Genomic DNA, 23,368 nt, shown 5'->3' on the forward strand with positions numbered 1-23,368 from the left:
ATGATCAATATTTTTGCGTCCCTGCCTTTTGACAAAGTGCGCACTGCTTATCACAGGGCGGCATCAGCGCTCACCTAAAAAGCCCATATGCCACTGGTTTAGATAAACTGTCATTGATTTTCGGCAGAATTATGTGAGCTTTTATCTGTTGTTGGAGGTACGTCTTGGTCAGTTACCTCAGAAAATGCAGTCTTCGTCAACCTGCCGCCATAGTGCTGCCAAGTTATTTAAATGAGGGGTAGAACCTTAGCAAAACTCTATCAGTATGACGCGTTATTCCGGCGACTACCATCCGGAAGCAACATGGAAGCCCACTGTGGTGACAAGCGTGGTCTTGAGCATTTAGACGAATATGAACCCAAACCAGCAAAACATATGCGTAGCCTGCACGATCGCATGGCGGAAAGGCGACTAGTAGTTATTTTAGAGGGGGCAACGCTGGAAACAGTGAAGGTAAAGACGAGTATTTTGCTATTCACCTCCGCCATCCAACTGCTGTGTTGACAAACTAACGTTACCGCTAGCTGCGTCTCTGACTTCCTGCGTTATTGGATATAAACAATTTAGATAGCTTCCTGTTCAACCAGACTTGCCTGGTAGATTTGTGAAATGAATATTGCATTCTGCACGATAACTGTGTTTTGTGACTATGAATGAAACAATTTGTTATTAGTTGGCTCCTGCCTGCAGGCCCACTGATGCATGTCCTAAAGCAGGGTTTCCCAAACTCGGTCCTGGGGCCCTGGGTACACGTTTTGGTTTTTGCCCTAGCACTACACAGCTGATTTTAAATAACCAACTCATCATCAAGCTTTAATTAGGGCAAAAACCAAAACGTGCCCCCAGGACCGAGTTTGGAAAACCCTGTTCTAAATAGTGGGCATGGAAGTTGCACCATAATCAATGAAGGACGTCAATCATGTTCTACTCTTTCCCCTCAGGTTGGCAAGACATTTGAACTGCTGAACTGTGACCAACACAAGGGCATGATCATCAAAAGTGGACGGGACCCTGGGAAGATTCGACCTGACATTACACATCAGGTAAGCTGTCATTTTCACTTTGACCCTGGAATACCAGTCATCTTTCTTCTTCGCTCCTCTAACCCAGCCATATCCTGTAATTGTTCCCCAGTGTTTGTTGATGCTGATGGACAGTCCATTGAACAGGGCAGGTCTCCTGCAGGTTTACATCCACACAGAGAGGAACGCCCTGATTGAGATCAACCCACAGACACGCATCCCCCGAACCTTCAACCGCTTCTGTGGCCTCATGGGTAAGCCTGCTACGTTCTGCTGAAATTCTCTAAATACCTTCACTCTCCTACCATCCTTCTCTCCTACCCCTCTATTGTACTGTATATTTCCCTCTCATTTCATCCCACTTGTATTTCTCTGTCTCCTCCTAGTCCAGCTCCTGCACAAGCTGAGTGTGAGGGCGGCTGACGGCCCCCAGCGCCTGCTGAAGCTCATCAAGAACCCTGTGTCAGACCACCTGCCCCCTGGCTGCCCCCGTATTTGTACCTCCTTCTCCTCTGGGGAGGCAGTGGGTGCCCGCACCGTGGTACCAGAGGAGGGGCCCGCCGCTGTAGTGGTTGGAGCATTCGCACACGGAGCGGTAAGTTTTGCTTTAGGCTCTAGGGTAACGGCCCGTGTGCACCGATCCAGGATCAGCTTCACTTACCCTCCCTCATTACAGACCTTAGATCAGTGTTAAGGGGCATCTTCATCCCACTTCTCTGGGGCAGAAGCTGATTCAGGTACTGTTGATGTAGGTAGTGTGTTAGAAATGTAGATGTTGGGGGTTGATTTTATTCTCTACCAATTAAAAAAGGAGCTGGAATTTGGTAAATGATTAAGTGCTGCTGCTCCAGTTTGAACTGTTCTGCCTGCGGCTATGGAACCCTGACCTGTTCACCGGACGTGCTACCTGTCCCAGTCCTGCTGGAACCCTGACCTGTTCACCAGACGTGCTACCTGTCCCAGAACTGCTGGAACCCTGACCTGTTCACCAGACGTACTACCTGTCCCAGACCTGCTGGAACCCTGACCTGCTGGAACCCTGACCTGCTGGAACCCTGACCTGTTCACCGGACGTGCTATCTGGCCCAGACCTGCTGGAACCCTGACCTGTTCACTGGACGTGCTACCTGTCCCAGACCTGCTGGAACCCTGACCTATCCACCGGACGTGCTATCTGGCCCAGACCTGCTGGAACCCTGACCTGTCCACCGGACGTGCTACCTGTCCCAGACCTGCTGGAACCCTGACCTGTTCACCGGACGTGCTATCTGTCCCAGACCTGCTGGAACCTTGACCTGTTCACAAGATGTGCCTCCTGTCCCAGACCTGCTGGAACCCTGACCTGTCCACCGGACATGCTACCTGTCCCAGACCTGCTGGAACCCTGACCTGTTCACCGGACGTGCTACCTGTCCCAGACCTGCTGGAACCCTGACCTGTTCACCGGACGTGCTATCTGTCCCAGACCTGCTGGAACCCTGACCTGTCCACCAGTCGTGCTACCTGTCCCAGACCTGCTGGAACCCTGACCTGTTCACCAGACGTGCTATCTGTCCCAGACCTGCTGTTTTCAACTCTCTACAGACAGCAGGAGCGGTAGAGATACTCTGAATGATCGGCTATGAAAAGCCAACTGACATTTACTCCTGAGGTGCTGACCTGTTGCACCCTCGACAACCACTGTAATTATTATTATTTGACCCTGCTGGTCATCTATGAACATTTTAACATTTTGGCCATGTTCTGTTATAATCTTCACCCGGCACAGCCAGAAGAGGACTGGCAACCCCTCTCTAGGTTTCTTCCTAGGTTCTGGCCTTTCTAGGGAGTTTTTCCTAGCCACCGTGCTTCTACACCTGCATTGCTTGCTATTTTGGGGTTTTGGGCTGGGTTTCTGTACAGCACTTTGACATCAGCTGATGTAAGAATGGCTTTATAAATACATTTGATTGATTATGCATTGGTTTGAGCTCTGCTTGTCCTCTCCTGTCTTAGGTGAATGTGGACTACACAGAGAAGACTGTGTCCATCAGTAACTACCCTCTCTCTGCTGCCCTCACCTGTGCCAAGATGTGCTCTGCCTTTGAGGAGGTCTGGGGTGTGTTGTGATGAAGTTGACAGCGCACTGCTGCTCCAGCTAAAACGGTTGTGAACATGACCATTGTCTTACAGGGACTAGAAATGGATCGGACAGTCACGTTCAGTCAAGGAACATTGTACAGAAACGGTCCATTTCACCAATTACCTCCTGTGGATTTGTACGATACTATGGGTGTATGTATTGTGTGTAAAATATGGTATTTTACATGTCTCAATTAAGGCAGAGTTTCAATAAGAAATGAATACTGTTTTGAATACACCATCTGTAAGGACTTGGCACCGAATATGGTCTTCCTACTTTTTTTTTTTTAAACATGCATCCAGTGCATCATTGTTCTCATGGTTATACAGTGGAAATAATCTGTATAGTTTGTCTTCTGGTTTCTGTTGTTCCTTGTCAAAGAAACTGTAGGAGAGTAGAGAACAAAACAATTTAACTCATGATGGGGACAAAAATCATGTTTTCATGTAATACTGGTCAAATAATCACTCAATATACACTACTGTTCAAAACTTTGGTCACTTAGAAATGTCCTTGTTTTTGAAAGAAAAGCAAATGATTTGTCCATTAAGTAACATCAAATTGATCAGAAATACAGTGAAGATGTTGTAAATGACTATTGTAGCTGGAAACGGCAGATATTTTATGGAATATCTACATAGGTGTACAGAGGCCCATTATCAGCAACCATAACTCGTGTTCCAATGGCACATTGTGTTAGCTAATCCAAGTTTGTTTTAAAAGGCTAATTTATCATTAGAAAACCCTTTTGCAACTATGTTAGCACAGCTGAAAACTGTTCTGATTTAAAGAAGCAATAAAACTGGCCTTTTGACTAGTTGAGGATCTGGAGCATCAGCATTTGTGGGTTCGATTACAGGCTCAAAATGGCCAGAAACAAAGAACTTTCTTCTGAAACTCGTCAGTCTATTCTTCTGAGAAATGAAGGCTATTCCATACGAGAAATTGCCAAGAAACTGAAGATCTCATACAACGCTGTGTACTACTCCCTTCAAGGAACAGCGCAAACTGGCTCTAACCAGAATAGAAAGAGTGGGGGGCCCCGGTGCACAACTGAGCAAGAGGACAAGAACATTGGTGTTTAGTTTGAGAAACAGATGCCTCACAAGTCCTCAACTGACAGGTTCATTAAATAGTACACGCAAAACACCAGTCTCAACGTCAACAGTGAAGAGGCGACTCCGGGATTCTGGCCTTCTAGGCAGAGTTGCAAAGAAAAAGCCATATCTCAGACTGGCCAATAAAAAGAAAAGATGGGCAAAAGAACACAGACACTGGACAGAGGAACTCTGCCTAGAAGGCCAGCATCCCGGAGTTGCCTCTTCACTGTTGATGTTGAGACTGGTGTTTTGTGTGTACTATTTAATGAAGCTGCCAGTTGTGGACTTGAGACATCTGTTTCTCAAACTAGACACTAATGTACTTATCCTCTTGCTCAGTTGTGCACCGGGACCTCACACTCTTTCTATTCTGGTTAGAGACAGTTTGTGCTGTTCTGTGAAGGGATTAGTACACAGCGTTGTATGAGATCTTCAGTTTCTTGGCAATTTCTCGCATGGAAATAGCCTTCATTTCTCAGAACATGAATAGACTGACAAGTTTCAGAAGAAAGGTCTTTGTTTCTGGCCATTTTGAGCCTGTAATCGAACCCCCAAATGCTGATGCTCCAGATACTCAACTAGTCTAAAGGCCAGTTTTATTGCTTCTTTAAATCAGAACTGTTTTCAGCTGTGCTAACATAATTGCAAAAGGGTTTCTAATGATCAATTAGCCTTTTAAAATGATGAACTTGGATTAGCTAACACAACGTGCCATTGGAACACAGGAGTGATGGTTGATGATAATGGGCCTCTGTACGCCTATGTAGATATTCCATTAAAAAAATCTGCCGGTTTCCAGCTACAATAGTCATTTACAACATTAACAATGTCTACACTGCATTTCTGATCAATTTTATGTTATTTTAATGGACAAAATTGTTGTTTTTTAAACAAGGCCATTTCTATGTGACCCCAAACCTTTGAACGGTAGTGTACATGTCATTTGTGAGTAACAATGTAATAAAAACCAATACAATGTTATATTTTGTCAATCATATTGTTGTAAGGCTAAGGTAATTTGACAAATCTACTACTGACATATTACTCTTTTAGTCCATACTCAGTCCATTTCCACAAGGAAGCACGTCTTTTAGTAACCCCAGGACGCTATATCCGTGGCTTTGTTTTGGGGGTTACAACCATTTTGAGGGTTTTCTGATTGGCTGCTTTCAATGACTTTCCTGCAGGTTTAGGGGCTTTGTAGCCTGTTTTTTGGACCTTGGCTGGTGATTTTGATGCTTGTCCTGCTGGTTTGTGGCTTTTGCCTACTTGTTTTGGTCTATCTCCTATTTCCCTTTGACTTTTTCCTAGTGGTTTCACTGCTTTTCTAGTTGTTTTTGCTCCTGGTTTCAGAGTTTTTCCTGCTGGTTTCACAGCTTTTGCTACTGGTTTCTGGTGTTTTCCTGTTGGTTTCAAGGCCTTTCCTTTCTCTGCTGCTGGCTTCAAAATTCCTTTTTTCTGCTTGGTCCTCTGAGCTGCTGCACGGTCTTTCTGCTTGGTCCTCTGAGCTGCTGCACGGTCTTTCTGCTTGGTCCTCTGAGCTGCTGCACGGTCTCTCTGCTTGGTCCTCTGAGCTGCTGCACAGTCTCTCTGCTTGGCCCTCTCGGCTGCTGCACGGTCTCTCATGGCTCTTGTCTTAACTCTCTTCTCATACGTCAGTTTCTGTAGTTTTTAGAAAAGGAGATGAGAGAGAAACATCTGCATAATTCAAAATTCCCAAATAACTGGTTGTGGTTTGACAATGAGCATGACAATGACAACTTGAGCACCTTTTTTTAACAATGAATTATGCACCATGGTGCAATTTGCTTCCTACTCAGCTGAAATGAGCCAGTGGAAAAATCAAACTGCCAAAGAGCTAAAACAAAAACCACCATGGACAAAAATGTATTACTCAAACCGTTACCTTGTTGAGTTTAAATGACCCAGATGCACCAACTCCAGTAGTCTGCACCAGTGTCTCCTTCCTCACCAGGCCTTTCACAGCTAAGTTCACACGGGTGTTGTTCTTGGTGACATCATAGCCACCAGCAGCCAGGGCATGCTTGAGGTCCACCATGGAGATGCCACCCCAGTGCTTGCACTGGGAGACTACCCGAAGGATGAGCTGGGACACCCGGGTAGCCACACGCCTTGCATCGTTGGTTTTGGGTGCAGATGCAGCCTCTGCCTGGTACTTGAACAGGCGAACTGGGGTCGCTGGATACAGATCGAGATGAAGATGGGGATACACTCATTAGTTATTCAATATTTTAATTGACATAAACATCACATACTTCAAAATTACTTTTTTTAAATCATGAAGATATTGTAGTGACCTTAACCCAACACCTAGCGACCTGGTCAAGAGCTTTGGATGTCTTGGCGCACCAGATGTGTTGGGTTGACGGTCATGGTTCAAGACCAATTTGTGACTACCCCCTGACTTTGCTGCATTGATGTTAGAAGTGAGATATCCCCTGGTGACAGTCATCAAGAGTGCAGGCGCCACAAGGAACTGTAGTGAAGCACAAGAATGTGCTCTCTGAAGGATGGGGGTAGTGTAGCAACCTTGACCCAAAACCAAGTGACCTCGTCAAAATGTTCCGATCTCTTCGTGTAACAGCTAGGAGTTGACAGATGCCATCCTGGCCCCGGTTCACAGGTAACGTTTAGCATCCACCTCTAGCCCACACCGGGCCAGAGGCTTGTTAAAGACAGAAACTCTGTGGGTTTGTGCTACCTGGGAATGGGGGCAACCGCCCCGACTTTGCTACAATATGATGAGCAAGCAAATATTGAACAAGCTATAGAAATTAGTTAACTAGATCACTCACTTGGCAAAGGCACTTTTTCGTTTCCTGTAACATTCTTCTTCTCTTGGATTGCACGCTTCAATAGCTGACCTAAACGCCTAGCCCCTGCTTTCCCAAGGCCCCGACCACCTGGGGTTTTAACTGGCTTCGTTTGCTGCTTCACGCTCGACTTGACCGGTGGTTTTACTGGCCGTTTACGTTTAACTTTCTCTTGTCCTCCGTTGATTACTGTAACTGTTCCCTTTGATTGTATGTTAACTTTCCCTTTTCTCTCTCGTTTGACATCTTCCTTTTTGCGGGCGTTTCTAGGCATATCGTTGATTACAAGTTGTGGTCGAGCAAATCACATGAAGTAAAGATAGCTAGCTAACGTTACTATATTTGGTTAAACAGAGTTGGGAAAGTGGGGTACGTTAGCGATCGAAATGATGACAACGTTTTGTTATCAATTTACAAAAAACAACAATATCAGTTTTCAAACGGTCGTTCGAAACAAAAAAATATGTTTTTAAACGGTCGTTCGATAATTATATTGAACGCTGGTCGGGTCACCAGAAGCACGAAAATCAACAAGCCAGCAACCAACATACACTGTCTGTTTGAGCTAGCTACTTACTGCAAGCAAAGCTTAGTTGTGTGCGTGTACCGGTTGCCGGCGTTTATTTCCCTATAATAAAACTACCGTCTGTGAGTGTCGTTGAAGGAGAACGAAACGTCTCCCCAATAAAGTCGGAGTTGTGTGGTGCGTGGTTGTGTGGTGCTTGGTTGGTATTTGTTGTTCTTTGTAACTGTTAATTCACACTTGAATCATTTGAATCATTTACATTTTATATTTTGAGAGACATTCGTTTTTCTACATTTATTTTCGCTCCCTTGAACACGGAACAAAAATATAAACGCAACATGCAACAGTTTTAAAATATTGTATTTACAGTTCATGTATGGAAATCAGTCAATTGAAATAAAATCATTAGGCCCTAATCTATGGATTTCACGTAACTGGGAATACAGATATGCATCAGTGGCCATTGAAGGTGAGTATTCGCCCACTGAAGTTGGTTACGATGCCGAACTGCAGGACTACGAGCACGCAGATGAGCTTCCCTGAGACGTTTTCTGACAGTTTGTGCAGAAATTCCTCGGTTGTGCAAACCCACTTTGATCAGCTGTCCGGGTGGCTGGTCTCAGACCATCCCGCAGGTGAAGAAGCCAGATATGAAGGTCCGGGGTTGGCCTGGTTACGCGTGGTCTGCGGTTGTGAGGCCGGTTGGACATTCTGATTCTCTAAAACCACTATGGACCTGGCTTATGATAGAGCAATTAACATGAAATTCTCTGGCAACAGCTCTGGTTGACATTCCTGCAGTCAGCATGCCAATTGCACACTCCCTCAACTTGAGTCATCTATGGCATTGTGTTATGTGACAAAACTGCACATTTCAGTGGCCTTTTATTGTCCCCAGCACAAGGTGCACCTGTGTAATGATCATGCTATTTAATCAGCTTCTTGATATGCCACACCTGTCAGGTGGATGGATTATCGTGGCAAAGTAGAAATGCTCACTAACAGGGATGTAAATCAATTTATGCACAACATTTCAAATCAAATCAAATATATTTGTCACATACACATGGTTAGCAGGTGTTAATGCAAGTGTAGCGAAATGCTTGTGCTTCTAGTTCCGACCATGCAGTAATATCTAACAAGTAATAACCTAACAATTCCACAACAACTACCTTGTACACACAAGTGTAAAGGAATGAATACGAATATGTACATAAAAATATATGAATGAGTGATGGCCGAACGGCATAGGCAAGATGCAGTAGATGGTACAGTATATACATATGAGATGAGTAATGTAGGTTATGAAAACATTATATAAAGTGGCATTGTTTAAAGTGGCTAGTGATACATTTAATTACATCAAGATGGCAAGATGCAGTAGATGGTATAGCGTACAGTATATACATATGAAATGAGTAATGTAGGTTATGTAAACATTATATAATATGAAGTGGCTAGTGATAAATTGATTACATCAATTTTCCCATTATTAAAGTGGCTTGAGTTGAGTCAGTATGTTGGCAGCAGCCACTCAGTGTTAGTGATGGCTGTTTAACAGTCTGATGGCCTTGAGATAGAAGCTGTTTTTCAGTCTCTCGGTCCCAGCTTTGATGCACCTGTACTGACCCCGCCTTCTGGATGATAGGTGGGGTGAACAGGCAGTGGCTCGGGTGGTTGTTATCCTTGATGATCTTTTTGGCCTTCCTGTGACATCGGGTGGTGTAGGTGTCCTGGAGGGCAGGTAGTTTGCACCCGGTGATGTGTTGTGCAGACCTCACTACCCTCTGGAGAGCCTTCCGGTTACGGGAGGAGCAGCTGCCGTACCAGGCGGTGATACAGCCTGACAGGATGCTCTCGATTGTGCATCTGTAAAAGTTTGTGAGTGTTTATGGTGACAAGCCAAATTTCTTCAGCCTCCTGAGGTTGAAGAGGCGCTGCTGCGCCTTCTTCACCACGCTGTCTGTGTGGGTGGACCATTTCAGTTTGTCCGTGATGTGTACGCCGAGGAACTTAAAACTCTCCACCCTCTCCATGACTGTCCCGTCAATGTAGAAAGGGGGCTGCTCCCTCTGCTGTTTCCTGAAGTCCACGATCATCTCTTTTGTTTTGTTGACATTGAGTGTGAGGTCATTTTCCTGACACCACACTCCGAGGGCCCTCACCTCCTCCCTGTAGGCCGTCTCGTCGTTGTTGGTAATCAAGCCTACCACTGTAGTGTCGTCTGAAAACTTGATGATTGAGTTGGAGGCGTGCATGGCCACGCAGTCATGGGTGAACAGGGAGCACAGGAGAGGGCTGAGAACGCACCCTTGTGGGGCCCCAGTGTTGAGGATCAGCGGAGTGGAGATGTTGTTACCTACCCTCACCACCTGGGGGCGGCCAATCAGGAAGTCCAGAACCCAGTTGCACCGGGCGGGGTCGAGACCCAGGGTCTCAAGCTTAATGACGAGTTTGGAGGGTACTATGGTGTTAAATGCTGAGCTGTAATCGATGAACAGCATTCTTACATAGGTATTCCTCTTGTCCAGATGGGTTAGGGCAGTGTGCAGTGCGATGGCGATTGTGTCGTCTGTGGACCTATTGGGTCGGTAAGCAAATTGGAGTGGGTCTAGGGTGTCAGGTAGGGTGGAAGTGATATGGTCCTTGACTAGTCTCTCAAAGCACTTCATGATGACAGAAGTGAGTGCTACAGGGCGGTAGTCATTTAGCTCAGTTACCTTAGCTTTTTTGGGAACAGGAACAATGGTGGCCCTCTTGAAGCATGTGGGGACAGCAGACTGGGATAAGGATTGATTGAATATGTCTGTAAACACACCAGCCAGCTGGTCTGCGCATGCTCTGAGGACGCGGCCGGGGATGCCGTCTGGGCCTGCAGCCTTGCGAGGGTTAACATGTTTAAATGTTTTACTCACGTTGGCTGCAGTGAAGGAGAGCCCGCAGGTTTTGGTAGCGGGCCGTGTCAGTGGCACTGTATTGTCCTCAAAGCGAGCAAAAAAAAGTTGTTTAGTCTGTCTGGGAGCAAGACATCCTGGTCCGCGACGGGGCTGATTTTTCTTTTGTAGTCCGTGATTGACTGTAGACCCTGCCACATACCTCTCGTGTCTGAGCCGTTGAATTGCGACTCCACTTTGTCTCTGTACTGAGGCTTAGCTTGCTTGATCGCCTTGCGGAGGGAATAGCTACACTGTTTGTATTTTTGTGCATATGGAACATTTCTGGGATCTTTTATTTCAGTTTCAAAATGTTCAAATTATTCTACATTTTTTAGCCTAATTTAATATTGTATGTGTATCTATATTACTGTAAATATTGATCACATATTTTGATACATTGAATGTTAATATTGTGAACCTATGTTATACATTTTTTACCATCTGTTTTAGGAAGTGATGTCACTGAGTACTACCCCATATGTGTATATATATGACCTTCCACCCCCACCTGGGATATGGATGCCTGATGAAGACCTAAGGGTCGAAACGTTGTTATAAATAACCATCACCTGGGAGCATGAGCAGCAGTGTGCAGCGTTTTCCATCAGCTCATGAAAAATGGGACCAACACTTTACATGTTGCGTTTATATTTTTGTTTAGTATATAATCGAAAAAGGTTGATTATTCTCTCTGATTGTTTATGCCTCAGGGAAATAACATATTATTCATTGGGACAACGCATCCAACTGAAACATTTTCACGTAGGTCTACACGAAACGAAATGAGTAACGTTTATTTTCAGTTAGTATATAAAAGAGACAGAATACTTCCAACCTACTTCCAGAGTTTTAAAACTCTGTGCTCCCTCTGTAAAGATGAGCATTTTGCCTTCGTATATCACATGCGCCGGAAACGCATTGTTGTTTCTTCCGGGAATCAACGTGTGCTAGAAAAAAAACACATGTGCCTAAATTTGATCTGTTAACTTGAATCAAGGATCGAATAAATACATAATACTTTAACTATTGCAAGGTGAGTTTTTGAGAGTTGTAAAGAGAAATGCCGTGATTGTTTGTGCCATACACAAGTGAATGAACAAGTCATGGTGACGGACTTGCACTGCGTATGTGATATCAAATTCCAACTAACATTCTTTACCGCTCATAGCAACCTCATGAGATGAAAGTTCGGTTGTCTCTAGAATGCAACTCGTCTGTTTTTATTAACAGAAGTCAATGTGTCGTTAGCTAATTAGCAGCCCATCATCATACTTGCTACCATTGATGGATAACGTTAGCATGCGTGGAAATGTGTACTAACGATTAGCAGTTGTCAACTAGTTAGCTAGATAGCTACCTAACATTCTTATGACGAGAATGCCGACTTGGCATATGAAAAGGACGCTCCACGTATTATAATAACTAACGTTACATATTACACCGTGATGCTAGAGACGTCTACTTTTTTCTATTTCACATTGCTTTTTAATTCTCCACATCGGTGCTGGTCAGAGTTAAGAGATGATATGTTCTCAGGTGCATTTTCAGTAAACACTTCAAGTTAAGCTGATTTGTCGTTATTTATAATTTTGTTATTTGCAACATTCTTGGAACAGATTCGGAGCAACATGTTACTGAGAATATAGCTAGCTACCATCTTTCAGAGCTGCCATCAGTGCATAGTTAGTGACTACTTTCATCCTATTCTGATCCTATGCCTTTGTGTGTAAATCCTACATGATCATGAGCTATATCTTCTCTCCAGACTACTTGTGTAGGTGTCAGTCATGGGCAGGAAGTTGGATCCCACCACTTATGTGAAGAAGGGGCCTGGGCGGAAGTCTAGGAAGCAGAAAGGAGCAGAGACTGAGCTGGCCAAGTTCTTAACGGATGGTGAGAGGAATGCTATTATAACATACAGCTTCTAAAGAGCTGAAGACATGCTCAGTATTCCTTCACTTGCTGGGAGTACAGTGGCACTAAAGCAAAGATGCATGACTGGGAATGAGACATGAAGCTTTAGAGGTTGATGCTCACTAACTATGCTTGTCATTTGCAGAGGATACGGCACCGAAACGACTGTCAAGCAGGTCCAGGAAAAGGTCAGTTTGTAATCTTTTGGATGTTACGTCGTCAATCCCTTTTTTAAACCACTATGTAATGTGTCACGCTTTTGCTGAAGATGATGATGATGATGATGATGGTGCTGTTTTGTAGAGCTGGGAAGCGAGCTCAAGTGACCAAAAAGCCCAAGGAAACCATTGAGAAGGAGGAGCCAAAAAAAGGTAAATTACTGTTAATTTGTAAGCATTGGGGGGTAAGTCACCCAGTCCATGTGGATCCAGAGTCAGACAGCCCCATCCATTTACTGTGTTCTCAATATAATAGCCATGAATGTCTATGGGGATTTAATTGGTTTGTTTCCCCTGTTCTCAAGGATTCACAGATGAAAACAGTGAATGGCTGAAGCCAGCAAAGAGGAAGCGTGAGGTCGGCCAATCAGATAACGAGGACGACAGTGACAGCGAATGGGAGCAGGAAGAGGACGAGGGACAAGAGGGAGGGGAGAACAATAAAGGGAAAAAACTGCTAATTGAGGGAGATGGTGATGATGATGACCTGGTTGATGACTACGGTGCATTGGAGGACAGCAGTGAAGGAGAGGGGGAAGTAGACGGTGATGGAGAGGAGGTATGTGGAATTATTCACTGAATTTATGTGTCCAGGACATGTTCTAAATAGCAGAACAATGTTCGTTCTTGAAAGTTCTTACTGTTCTTTAGCAAGGTGCTGAATCTGTCTGTTGAATCATCTGTTCCTTACTCCTCTTTTCATCCCTCGTTCAGCTGCTCCCCATCGAGCGAGCTGCCAGGAAGCAGAAGAAGCTGCAGGAAGCCATGGGCCAGGAGAGTGATGATGATGATGATGATAAGGGGAAGAGTGGAGATGAAGACATGGATGAAGATGACACGGTACAGGCTAATATAGATGAGATGGACAAATTTGTACTTCCTGGAGCAGAGGAGATAGCAAAAGAGGGTGAGTTTAGAGCTTAAATTTGTACTTTTTTTATTTTATTTTTAGATTTTACAGTTCTGCTTTTTGTTATGCCAGTTTACACATTGCTACATGTTCTTTATCATTGCCTGTGGACTCCGTCTGTAGTGAGTTTCTCTCTCCTCTGATTGCAGGCGTTTTGCTTGTAGACCTGCAGACCATCCACCAGAGAATAAAGGACAACGTGGACGTTCTCTCTCACTTTGCTACCAAGAGGGAGGAGGGGAAAGAGAGAACAGAGTACCTCTCTCTCCTCAAAAAGGATCTTTCCACTTACTACAGCTACAACAATTTCCTCATTGACAAACTGCTGGATATCTTCCCAGTGTCAGAGGTATGTGTCATTGCTTTGTTCTCCCAAATGTCATAGAAACACAAAATGAACAGGAATCTATGGAAGGTTACGTTTTGTTGTAACGGTTTTGTCATCATGCTGAACTAAGGCTTCCCTCGTTTTATGTGCTTTGTAGCTGATTGATTTCCTGGAGGCCAATGAAATTCAGCGACCTGTCACCATTCGCACCAATACACTGAAGACAAGGAGGAGGGACTTGGCTCAGGTAACAAATCTCTTTCAACTTGGATCAAATAAAGGTGCCCCAAATCCACTCCTACCCCCTAGGCATTTGTATGTCTGAAAGGATTAAGACTAAGGGTCAATTTGGAATTGACCAAAGGATCATTGGATGCTGTTAGTAATACCTGTTCCTCTGCCAGACTGACTGAGTGACATGTCTGTTGTTTGTCCCAGGCCCTGATCAACAGAGGGGTGAATCTGGATCCTCTGGGGAAGTGGTCTAAAGTGGGCCTGGTCATCTTTGACTCCTCAGTACCCATAGGTCAGTACTAGCACCCTTTAACCTTTTATAGTTGTATGAAAGATTAGAATGTTAATTCTCTATTTACTACTGTTATCCTGCTTTCTGTGTGTTATGAGTAAGTATACATGAATTGATGAGTGTATACCCGAATTGATGAGTGTATACCCTAGTTGTGTTTTCTTGTTCCCAGGTGCGACCCCAGAGTACCTAGCTGGTCACTACATGCTGCAGGGAGCCTCCAGCTTCCTGCCTGTCATGGCTCTCTCCCCCCAGGAGGGGGAGACTGTGCTCGACATGAGCTCAGCTCCCGGGGGAAAGACCACCTATATGGGTGAGGATGTAAAATGAGAGTTGAATGACAATGATCACAATACTGTTTACTGCTGTTGGTCTCTACAATTAGCCTAACAATCAAAGGCAGCCTTTCTTGTGTTGCAACATGGGAGTTAGAATAGAAGAAAACATAATTTTGACATTTGGTTGTGCAGCAGCTGTTTTTCTCTTGCTATGTCAGTCAATAACCACGTTTCCATCCACACTTTTTATGCGAGTAAAGTCATGATGTATATAAATATATTACTGTAAATGCCGACATCATTTGTTCGGTCGACATTGGTGGGATCTTTTTGTCTGTAAAATTAATTATGCGAGAAATAGCGGTGAAAACGTGACTCGGGAAACTATGCAATTTATTAGGCTACAGATGAAATAAGTTCTGATGAACTTCACAGGGTGGTGAAAGTGCACGGTGATGAACTTCACAGGGTGGTGAAAGTGCACGGTGATGAACTTCACAGGGTGGTGAAAGTGCACGGTGGTGAACTTCACAGGGTGGTGAAAGTGCACGGTGGTGAACTTCACAGGGTGGTGAAAGTGCACGGTGGTGAACTTCACAGGGTGGTGAAAGTGCACGGTGGTGAACTTCACAGGGTGGTGAAAGTGCACGGTGGTGAACTTCACAGGGTGGTGAAAGTGCACGGTGGTGAACTTCACAGGGTGGTGAAAGTGCACGGTGGTGAACTTCACAGGGTGGTGAAAGTGCACGGTGGTGAACTTCACAGGGTGGTGAAAGTGCACGGTGGTGAACTTCACAGGGTGGTGAAAGTGCACGGTGGTGAACTTCACAGGGTGGTGAAAGTGCACGGTGGTGAACTTCACAGGGTGGTGAAAGTGCACGGTGGTGAACTTCACAGGGTGGTGAAAGTGCACGGTGGTGAACTTCACAGGGTGGTGAAAGTGCACGGTGATGAGCTTGATGCTCCTCTCCAATAAATATCAAGGGTCTTGTTCTGGTGACATGATGATCGATGCATGACTGCCACTTGACAAATAAAAAATATTCTCGCTCTCATCCAGAAAACTCATGTAGACTAGCCTACCCGCACAGCATCTGAGAGGGCACGTACCAAGACCAGAGTAGCACATCTTCTGTGTAACGCAACAGTTTTTGTGACAAAACCATCAGCAGAGTTGAAAAGGTGATGAAAACTTGAGATATTTATTTGGTACATGAAAAGTTAAGTGAAAAAGTACATTTTGTGTGCACTACGTCATCACGCAAGTCAGTTTATTGAAAACACACCACTTGTGGGAAAATGTGCATACTTTCTTTATGCAGATTTTAGAATATTTGCATGAAAATCTGTTGACAATTGGATGGAAACCTAGCTACTGACAGTTACTTAATTAGCCATGTCAGCAAACACTTTTTAGATTGGTAAGTTAGTCTAGCCAGCTATCTAATCATGGCCGAATACTGACCATTGATTTTGTTAGTCACTCTCACTCAGATATCATTAAAATGGCATAAGTCATGGCAAAGTGTGTAGAATTGCAGGAAATTAACTTTGAAACTAAAATGTTTTGCCTGCGAGGTGGGGGAGCCCCCCAACCATATCTTGCTTAGGACCCTCAAAAGGGGGCATGTTTTCATGTGGTTCGGTCCCACGAAAACACTTAATTTCTCATTTGGGCCCGATCCTGAAAAAGATGAAGAACCCCTGATCTAGGGGCTTGACAGGCAAGACTTGTCTTTTTATTTGATTACTTTTTTATTGTGTATATGTGTGTGTCCCACAGCCCAGTTGATGAGGAACACAGGTGTGATTGTGGCCAATGATGCCAGTGCTGACAGACTGAAGAGTGTGGTGGGCAACATCCACCGTCTGGGAGTCACCAACTCAATGATCTGTAACTACGACGGGAGGCAGTTCCCTAAGGTAATGAGAGAGGTTCTTGCTCTACATGCAGTTTATACATGTACTATATGACACAATATAAGTATGTATGTTACACCGATTGATGGTATGTTAACCTGTTGGTTACTATATTTGCAGGTAATGGGTGGGTTTGACAGAGTGCTGCTTGATGCTCCCTGCTCAGGCACAGGAGTAATCTCCAAAGACCCTGCTGTGAAGACCAGTAAAGTGAGAAAAAACCTATTATACACTACACGGGCCTTTAGATTTACAGTAGACACTGGCCTTTAATGACAACTTCTTGTTCATGTCTTCCTAATCATACATCCTGTCTCTCAGGACGAGTCTGACATCCTGCGGTTGGCCCACCTGCAGAAGGAGCTCATCCTGGCGGCCATCGACTCGGTCAACGCTGAGTCTCCCTCTGGAGGCTATCTGGTGTACTGCACATGCTCTATCATGGTGGGTACACAGTGTCACACTGATGACAAATAAACACAATCTAAATTGTGGGGCTTTACTTAAAGTGAATTACAATAAATCATTGCAATTCACTTTATCGTATACTTTTTGTTGTTGTTTGTGCATGTACAAAATGTCTGATGGTTAAATTGATTTGGAGTACAATAGCTGAAATGATGTTATTGACTTCATCACCAGGTGGAGGAGAACGAGTGGGTAGTGGACTATGCTCTCAAGAAAAGAAACGTCAAACTCGTCCAGACTGGACTGGACTTTGGCAAAGAAGGTTTCACCAGGTAAAGGGGTTATAAGAACACCACATTATTCACATTCATCCAGATATTTACCCGTAACACCTAACCATTTTCTCGTGCAATATGAACAAATATATTTCCTCCATTTAGATTCAAAGAGAGACGATTCCATCCCTCTCTGAAACTCTCACGCCGGTTCTATCCTCATTCCCACAACATGGACGGTTTCTTTGTGGCCAAGCTGAAAAAGTTCTCCAACACGGTCCCAACCACAGCAGTTGACAAAGGTAAAGTAGATGTCATCTTGGATCTAATAAACCACAATGCTTTGTCCAGTGTCGTGGAAACACCACTTGTGTTATATAAAACTAACATCCTGTTATTGTCACTATTCCAGACGGAGAAGAGGAAACCGAGCCATCTGAGGCAGTAGAGGTTACAGCTGATTCCTCTGATGAGGACGGGCCATCTAAAGCAGGGTCTAAGAACAAGTCCAAGAAGCAGAAGCCAGTCCCTGGCAAGCCAGCTGTGTCACAGAAGACCACAGCCAACGGGAAGCCAGCCAAAGGCATCGCCAAGGAAACAACAAACCCAAGCACCTTGAAAAAGGGTGAGAAACCAACCGGGCCGAAAAAGGCAAAGATCGCTAAGATGGATGGTGGGACTGTGAACGTGGACGGAGAGCTCAAGAAGTCCAACACAGTCAAAACAGCAGGGGAGACGACCAAAGAGTCAAAGGAAGGGAGCAAGTTTGAGAAAAAGGGCGATAAACAGAGGAAATCCCCCATGCAGAGCAAGAAGAGAATGGGGAAGAACAAATTCAATAAGTTGAAGAAGCTGCTGAAAAAAGAGGTTGGACAATGAACATGTATAAAATGTTTATGAAAATGAAGACTGTAATTATTTTGCAGTTGTCGCTAGTCAGAGAGGTTTAATTGTCATGACAGATCAGTAATTTTCACAAGAGTTGAGCAGAGCATGTTAAGATAAATATTGCCTCCCTCCAGACTGAAAATCACTGCAGCAGACCCTCCATCGAGGGCCCTGAGCCTCAGCCCCCTTTGGAGTAGGTAGATGATGTCCCTAACCACACAGATACTGGATCATACATTTTTCATGGCCCTTGTGGATGATTGGTTGTAGGTTAGGAATATGGTAATATGATCCTAGATCTGTGGTCGAGGGCAACGTTCTTACTTCAACTCTCGTTAAACATCACAACTTCACATTTTATTCCTTCCTTGCGATGTTATATGTTTGGTTTAATTTCATTTTGTGTATTTTGGTGAAATTGATATGTATTGTAAAGACTAATCCTTGAGACAATAAAATGTTTCAGATTGTTTTCCATATACCCCCATCTTGTGTTGGTTTTTATATTACTGCAGTATTGTTGGCTGTGTATGACATCAAATATGTTATTAGATTTCATAAACAGTATGTTTAATCAATTACATTCAGTCTCTAACACAGTGCAAATACAATATCCCTATGCATTATCGATTGATAATAAAATACCGGTACTTAGATTTGATTTCGGATCAAACCAAAGAACACCTCGTCCTCGCCGGAAGTTGTGTTGTTTACATTTTCCAAGATGGCGGCGGGAATGTATTTGGAACACTATTTGGATAGTGAGAATTTTCTATTATTTAAAAAATGTACAGAGAAGAATCTGCAAATGTTTTCGATAGTTCAGCTATCAATTTGAATTTCTCTGCATGTTTAGTCAATGCATTGCAAGAAGGAATGCTTTATTTGGAGAATTAGGCCGCTAATAGCTACCTAGCTAAGCCACACCAACGGTCGTTTTGCCTGCTAGGCAGTAGCCTAGCTAGAGAAACATCACAAATTGAAGATACATTTGTTATACCAATAGTTTGTATTTTTTAGTGACTATTAGTCAAAAGTTGTTAATGATTGGTCATTTCTCATCACAGGCATAGAGAACCTGCCATTTGAACTGCAGAGGAACTTCAATTTGATGAGGGACTTGGATCAACGTACTGAGGGTGAGAAATAACATTAACTACAACTGTTACCGACCAATTCACTATTCTGCAGAGTATGTGTGAACCATGTTTACAATGCATAATAAAGTAGCAGTCATCCCACCCACAAGTTGTGCATTTGAATTGCCCATGATGAATTTATGCAAATGAAATCTGTCTAGCCTCCATAACAACCAGATTACCAGGGCTAAAGAACATTCACGTCCATGGTCCTCAACAATTTACCATTCAATGATCTGCTAATCTTCAAACATCGTCAGGTCATATAGACCAAAAGCTGCACTAGAATTATGTGCGGCGTCTTTACATAGCAGTACTTTGTTGAGCTTTTGAGGGGCACAGCCATGGGATTTCTTAGATCCATTCATACTTGTAAAAGCCCGAGATACACATACTTCATAAATAAAATACATGTTATGTGGAAGCAAGTGACACAGTAACACACATCACATAAGGCTGATATTCTCAGACCAGTGGCATCAATAAAATTGCTTATCCAAACTTCTCACCCAACCCATCTGTCTTTCTCTCAGATCTAAAGGGGCAGATAGACTCCCTGGCAAAGGATTACACATCCAACGCCAGGACCCTCTCGTCTGAACAGAAGCTTACTATTCTGAGGCAGATCCAGCAATCGTACAGCAAAAGCAAGGAGTTTGGGGATGACAAAGTGCAACTGGCCATGCAGACTTATGAGATGGTCAGTAGTAGTACTCTGGAGCGCTGTGCTGCCTTTGTATTGGAGCTTTTGTGGGTCAGTCAAATGAATCCTAAAGTGCAGTGGTTGTTCCCTAGGTGGACAAGCACATCCGGAGACTGGACACAGACCTGGCCCGCTTTGAGGCCGACCTGAAGGAGAAGCAGATAGAGAGCACAGACTATGATTCCACCTCCAGTAAGGGAAAGAAAAGTACGTATTTAAAGTGTGTGTGTACGTTCGGGTCTGTTTCTCATGTGTGTTTGCCTAGTAGCATCTTGGCACACTTTAAAATATCAAATCATTCCGAGAAAAAATTATGGTAAATGTATTGTCATTTTGTAGTCACTTTCATTGTAAATAAGAATATGTTTCTAAACACTCTACATTCATGTGGATGCTACCATGATTACGGATAGTCCTGAATGAATCGTGAATAAAGAGTGAAAGAGGCATAAATATCATACACCCCCCTGTTATTGTAATGGTGAAAGGTTAGCATGTCTTGGTGGTATATTTGTGCGTCTAACTTTCTCACTAATCATTATTCACAATTCAGGACTATCTGTAATCATGGTAGCATTGACCTTAATGTAGAGTGTTTAGAAACATATTTTTTATTTACATTAAAAGTGACTCCAAAATGACAATGCATTAATTACCATTAATTTCTATTAGGCACAAAATATTCTGAAACAACCAAAACAAATACATCCAACAGATTTGTACAGTCACAAGCTTGATGTAATCTTTGTGTGCTAGGAATATGGGACCAATTACTAAACGTTTTACTATTTTAATACACATAAGTGAACTTGTTCCACAGCTTTTGGTCCCCTAAAATGGGGGTGGCTATGTACAAAATGTGTTGTAATTTCTAAACGATTCACCCGATATGGACAAAAATACCCTCAAATGAAAGCTGACCGTCTGTACTTTAACCCCATAGTCATTGTATAATTAAAAATGTCACTTACCCAATACTTTTGGAGCTCACTGTATATTTAAAGCTATGTTTTGATATTTCAGGTGAGTCCAGGGGGCTGAAAGAGAAGAAGGTGGCTAAAACTCGGTCTAAAGTGAAGAGCTCCGATGAAGATGGCAGTCCGAAGAGTGCACAGAAGAAAGTCAAACTTCTCCAGCCGTACGTTTGTTATTGTGCACTCTATCATTTCCTTCCTTGAAGACAATCTCCTTCATTGGCCTTAATTGTGTGTGTGTACTCACCCACAACTCTCTCTCATTGTCAGGGGGGAGTTCACTGCTCCAGCTGCTAATTTTGGGAACGTGCATCCCTCTGACGTGCTGGACATGCCAGTGGACCCCAATGAGCCCACCTACTGCCTGTGTCACCAGGTGTCCTATGGAGAGATGATTGGCTGTGACAACACAGACGTGAGTTTCCCCAGAAACCTCCCCGGAGTTCCCCCAGTGTGTGCACTGACCTGACCAAAATTGTTGTGTTGATCCTGGTTCTTGAAAGCTACAGTGTGTACAGACTTCATCAAACCCCTGTGTTGATTGTTTTTGCAGTGTTCCATCGAATGGTTCCACTTTGCCTGCGTGGGCCTGACGACGAAACCAAGAGGGAAATGGTGAGGGAATCAGCCAACCTACACAGACTAACCTCACTGGCCAGTTTATTAGATACACACTTCTAGTACAGGGTCAGACCACCCTTTGCCTCTAGAACAGCCTGAATTCTTTGGGGCATGTATTCTACAAGTCAGAAACATTCCACAGGGATGTTTGTCCATGCTGACGCAATGGCATCACGCAGTTGCTGCAGATTGGACAGCGGTACGCAGTTGACACCAGGCAGGATGGGTCCATGGACTTACGCTGCTTATACTAAATCCTGACTCTGCCATCAGCATGATCCAACAGGACCAGGTGATGTTTTTCCACTCCTCAATCGTCCGGTGTTGGTGATCGCGTGCCCACTGAAGCCACTCTTCTTGTTTTTAGCTGATAGGAGTGGAACCCGGTGTGGTTGTCTGCTGTAATAGCCCATTCGTGACAAGGATCGATAAGTTGTGCATTCCTAGATGCCGTTCTGCACAGCACTGTTGCACTGCACCGTTATTTGTCTGTTTGCGGGCCCGCCTGTCAGCTTGTACGATTCTTGCCCTTCTCCTTCGACCTCTCATCAACGCTTACAGTTTTTGCTCACAGGACTGCTGCTGACTGGATGTATTTTGTTTGTCACATCGTTCTCGGTAAACCGTAGACACTGTCGTGCGTGAAAAGCTCAGGAGGGCAGCCGTTTCTGAGATATTGGATCCGACACGCCTGGCAATTGACGATCATACCACACTCAAAATTGCTTAGGTCACTCGTTTTGCCAATTTTAACATTCAATCAAACAGTAACTGAATGCCTGTTTTATATAGCAAGCCACGGCCATGTGACTCACTGTCTGTAGGAGCGATCCATTTTTATAAACAGGGTGGTGTACCTGATAAACTGGCCGGTGAGTGTGTATCTTGCATAACGGAAATAATGATGGGATTTTAAGGTTTACAACTGAGTATTTCCTTTTTTCTAACTGCAGGTATTGTCCACGCTGCTCTCAAGACAGAAAGAGAAAGTAAGCCCCTAAGGTAGAGGGGCAACCGATTGTAGAGTCAGGATACTACGTTAGTAGTGAAGAGAAAGTAACATGACAGTTTCTGTCCCCAGGATAGTATTACATTGTTTATTGGTCTTCTAGCATAGAACAATTGGTGCTTTATTTTTTTGTTTACTTGATTTTTCTGTCTTGGTTTAATGCAGTGTGAAGGAGATATGTGGTTACAGATGTATTTAAAATTGTTTCAAAGGTTATGAGAGTTGATAGGTACGAGAGTTGCTTTGTGTGTTTTTTTTTAATGTTTCTATTTTTTTGTAACTGAACAATAAACACTAAAATTTGACAGTTAGTGTCCATAATACTGTACTATGTGTGTGACTACATGTAATTGACTGGAGTGAAGTGGATTGACGTATTGTAATGGATGCTGTGTTGGACCATCGAGAACTGTTGTGCTTTCAAGTTTGTTACATAATTTTCAATTATATTGTGTGCGCTCTAAAAAAACGTATTTTAGCCTGACGGAGTGAGTGGGGAAATGTTAATTTAAGACATTAATGCTTTTATCTGTGGGGTAGTCAGTTGATTGAACTACATTTGACTTTTTACATTTTCAAAATGATAGATCTGGTTTAGAGAGAATACATTTCATAAGGGAAATATCAATACTGTAGCTGACACCTGGGTACATGTGAGGAAAATTGTGTTTTCAGTTTGAATACAGTTACTACCTCATCAGTCTTGTCCTTTTTGTC

General features: G+C 43.7%; 4 protein-coding genes across 4 annotated transcripts; 3 read left to right on the plus strand and 1 right to left on the minus strand.

Annotated features, from left to right (window-relative positions):
- The first annotated feature begins 260 nt into the window (after window positions 1–260).
- On the plus strand, window positions 261–3,640 carry emg1 (EMG1 N1-specific pseudouridine methyltransferase). The gene is made up of 5 exons (XM_029737547.1): window positions 261–453; window positions 942–1,043; window positions 1,135–1,276; window positions 1,409–1,617; window positions 3,018–3,640. The coding sequence occupies exons 1-5, from the start codon at window positions 304–306 to the stop codon at window positions 3,129–3,131; spliced, it is 717 nt and encodes a 238-aa protein (XP_029593407.1). The 5' UTR covers window positions 261–303; the 3' UTR covers window positions 3,132–3,640.
- A 1,427-nt stretch (window positions 3,641–5,067) lies between these two features.
- On the minus strand, window positions 5,068–7,627 carry LOC115177226 (histone H1.5-like). Its single transcript, XM_029737818.1, has 3 exons — window positions 7,061–7,627; window positions 6,151–6,443; window positions 5,068–5,906 (listed from the first exon to the last, which is right to left on the minus strand). Exons 1-3 carry the CDS (start codon window positions 7,350–7,352, stop codon window positions 5,352–5,354), a joined length of 1,140 nt encoding a protein of 379 aa, XP_029593678.1. The 5' UTR covers window positions 7,353–7,627; the 3' UTR covers window positions 5,068–5,351.
- Window positions 7,628–11,451: 3,824 nt separating this feature from the next.
- Window positions 11,452–18,686, plus strand: LOC115176421 (probable 28S rRNA (cytosine(4447)-C(5))-methyltransferase). The gene is made up of 16 exons (XM_029736463.1): window positions 11,452–11,573; window positions 12,306–12,433; window positions 12,600–12,642; window positions 12,758–12,825; window positions 12,978–13,231; window positions 13,387–13,579; window positions 13,732–13,931; window positions 14,068–14,157; window positions 14,349–14,436; window positions 14,609–14,749; window positions 16,498–16,637; window positions 16,755–16,844; window positions 16,956–17,078; window positions 17,277–17,374; window positions 17,483–17,619; window positions 17,730–18,686. Exons 2-16 carry the CDS (start codon window positions 12,328–12,330, stop codon window positions 18,194–18,196), a joined length of 2,238 nt encoding a protein of 745 aa, XP_029592323.1. The 5' UTR covers window positions 11,452–11,573; window positions 12,306–12,327; the 3' UTR covers window positions 18,197–18,686.
- Window positions 18,687–18,906: 220 nt separating this feature from the next.
- On the plus strand, window positions 18,907–22,979 carry LOC115177384 (inhibitor of growth protein 4). Its single transcript, XM_029738109.1, has 8 exons — window positions 18,907–18,966; window positions 19,273–19,344; window positions 19,878–20,044; window positions 20,140–20,254; window positions 21,071–21,185; window positions 21,292–21,436; window positions 21,575–21,636; window positions 22,596–22,979. Exons 1-8 carry the CDS (start codon window positions 18,930–18,932, stop codon window positions 22,633–22,635), a joined length of 753 nt encoding a protein of 250 aa, XP_029593969.1. The 5' UTR covers window positions 18,907–18,929; the 3' UTR covers window positions 22,636–22,979.
- The last annotated feature ends 389 nt before the right edge of the window (window positions 22,980–23,368 follow it).

This window comes from Salmo trutta, chromosome 37, assembly GCF_901001165.1.
Source record: "Salmo trutta chromosome 37, fSalTru1.1, whole genome shotgun sequence".
Classification (NCBI taxonomy): domain Eukaryota; kingdom Metazoa; phylum Chordata; class Actinopteri; order Salmoniformes; family Salmonidae; genus Salmo; species Salmo trutta.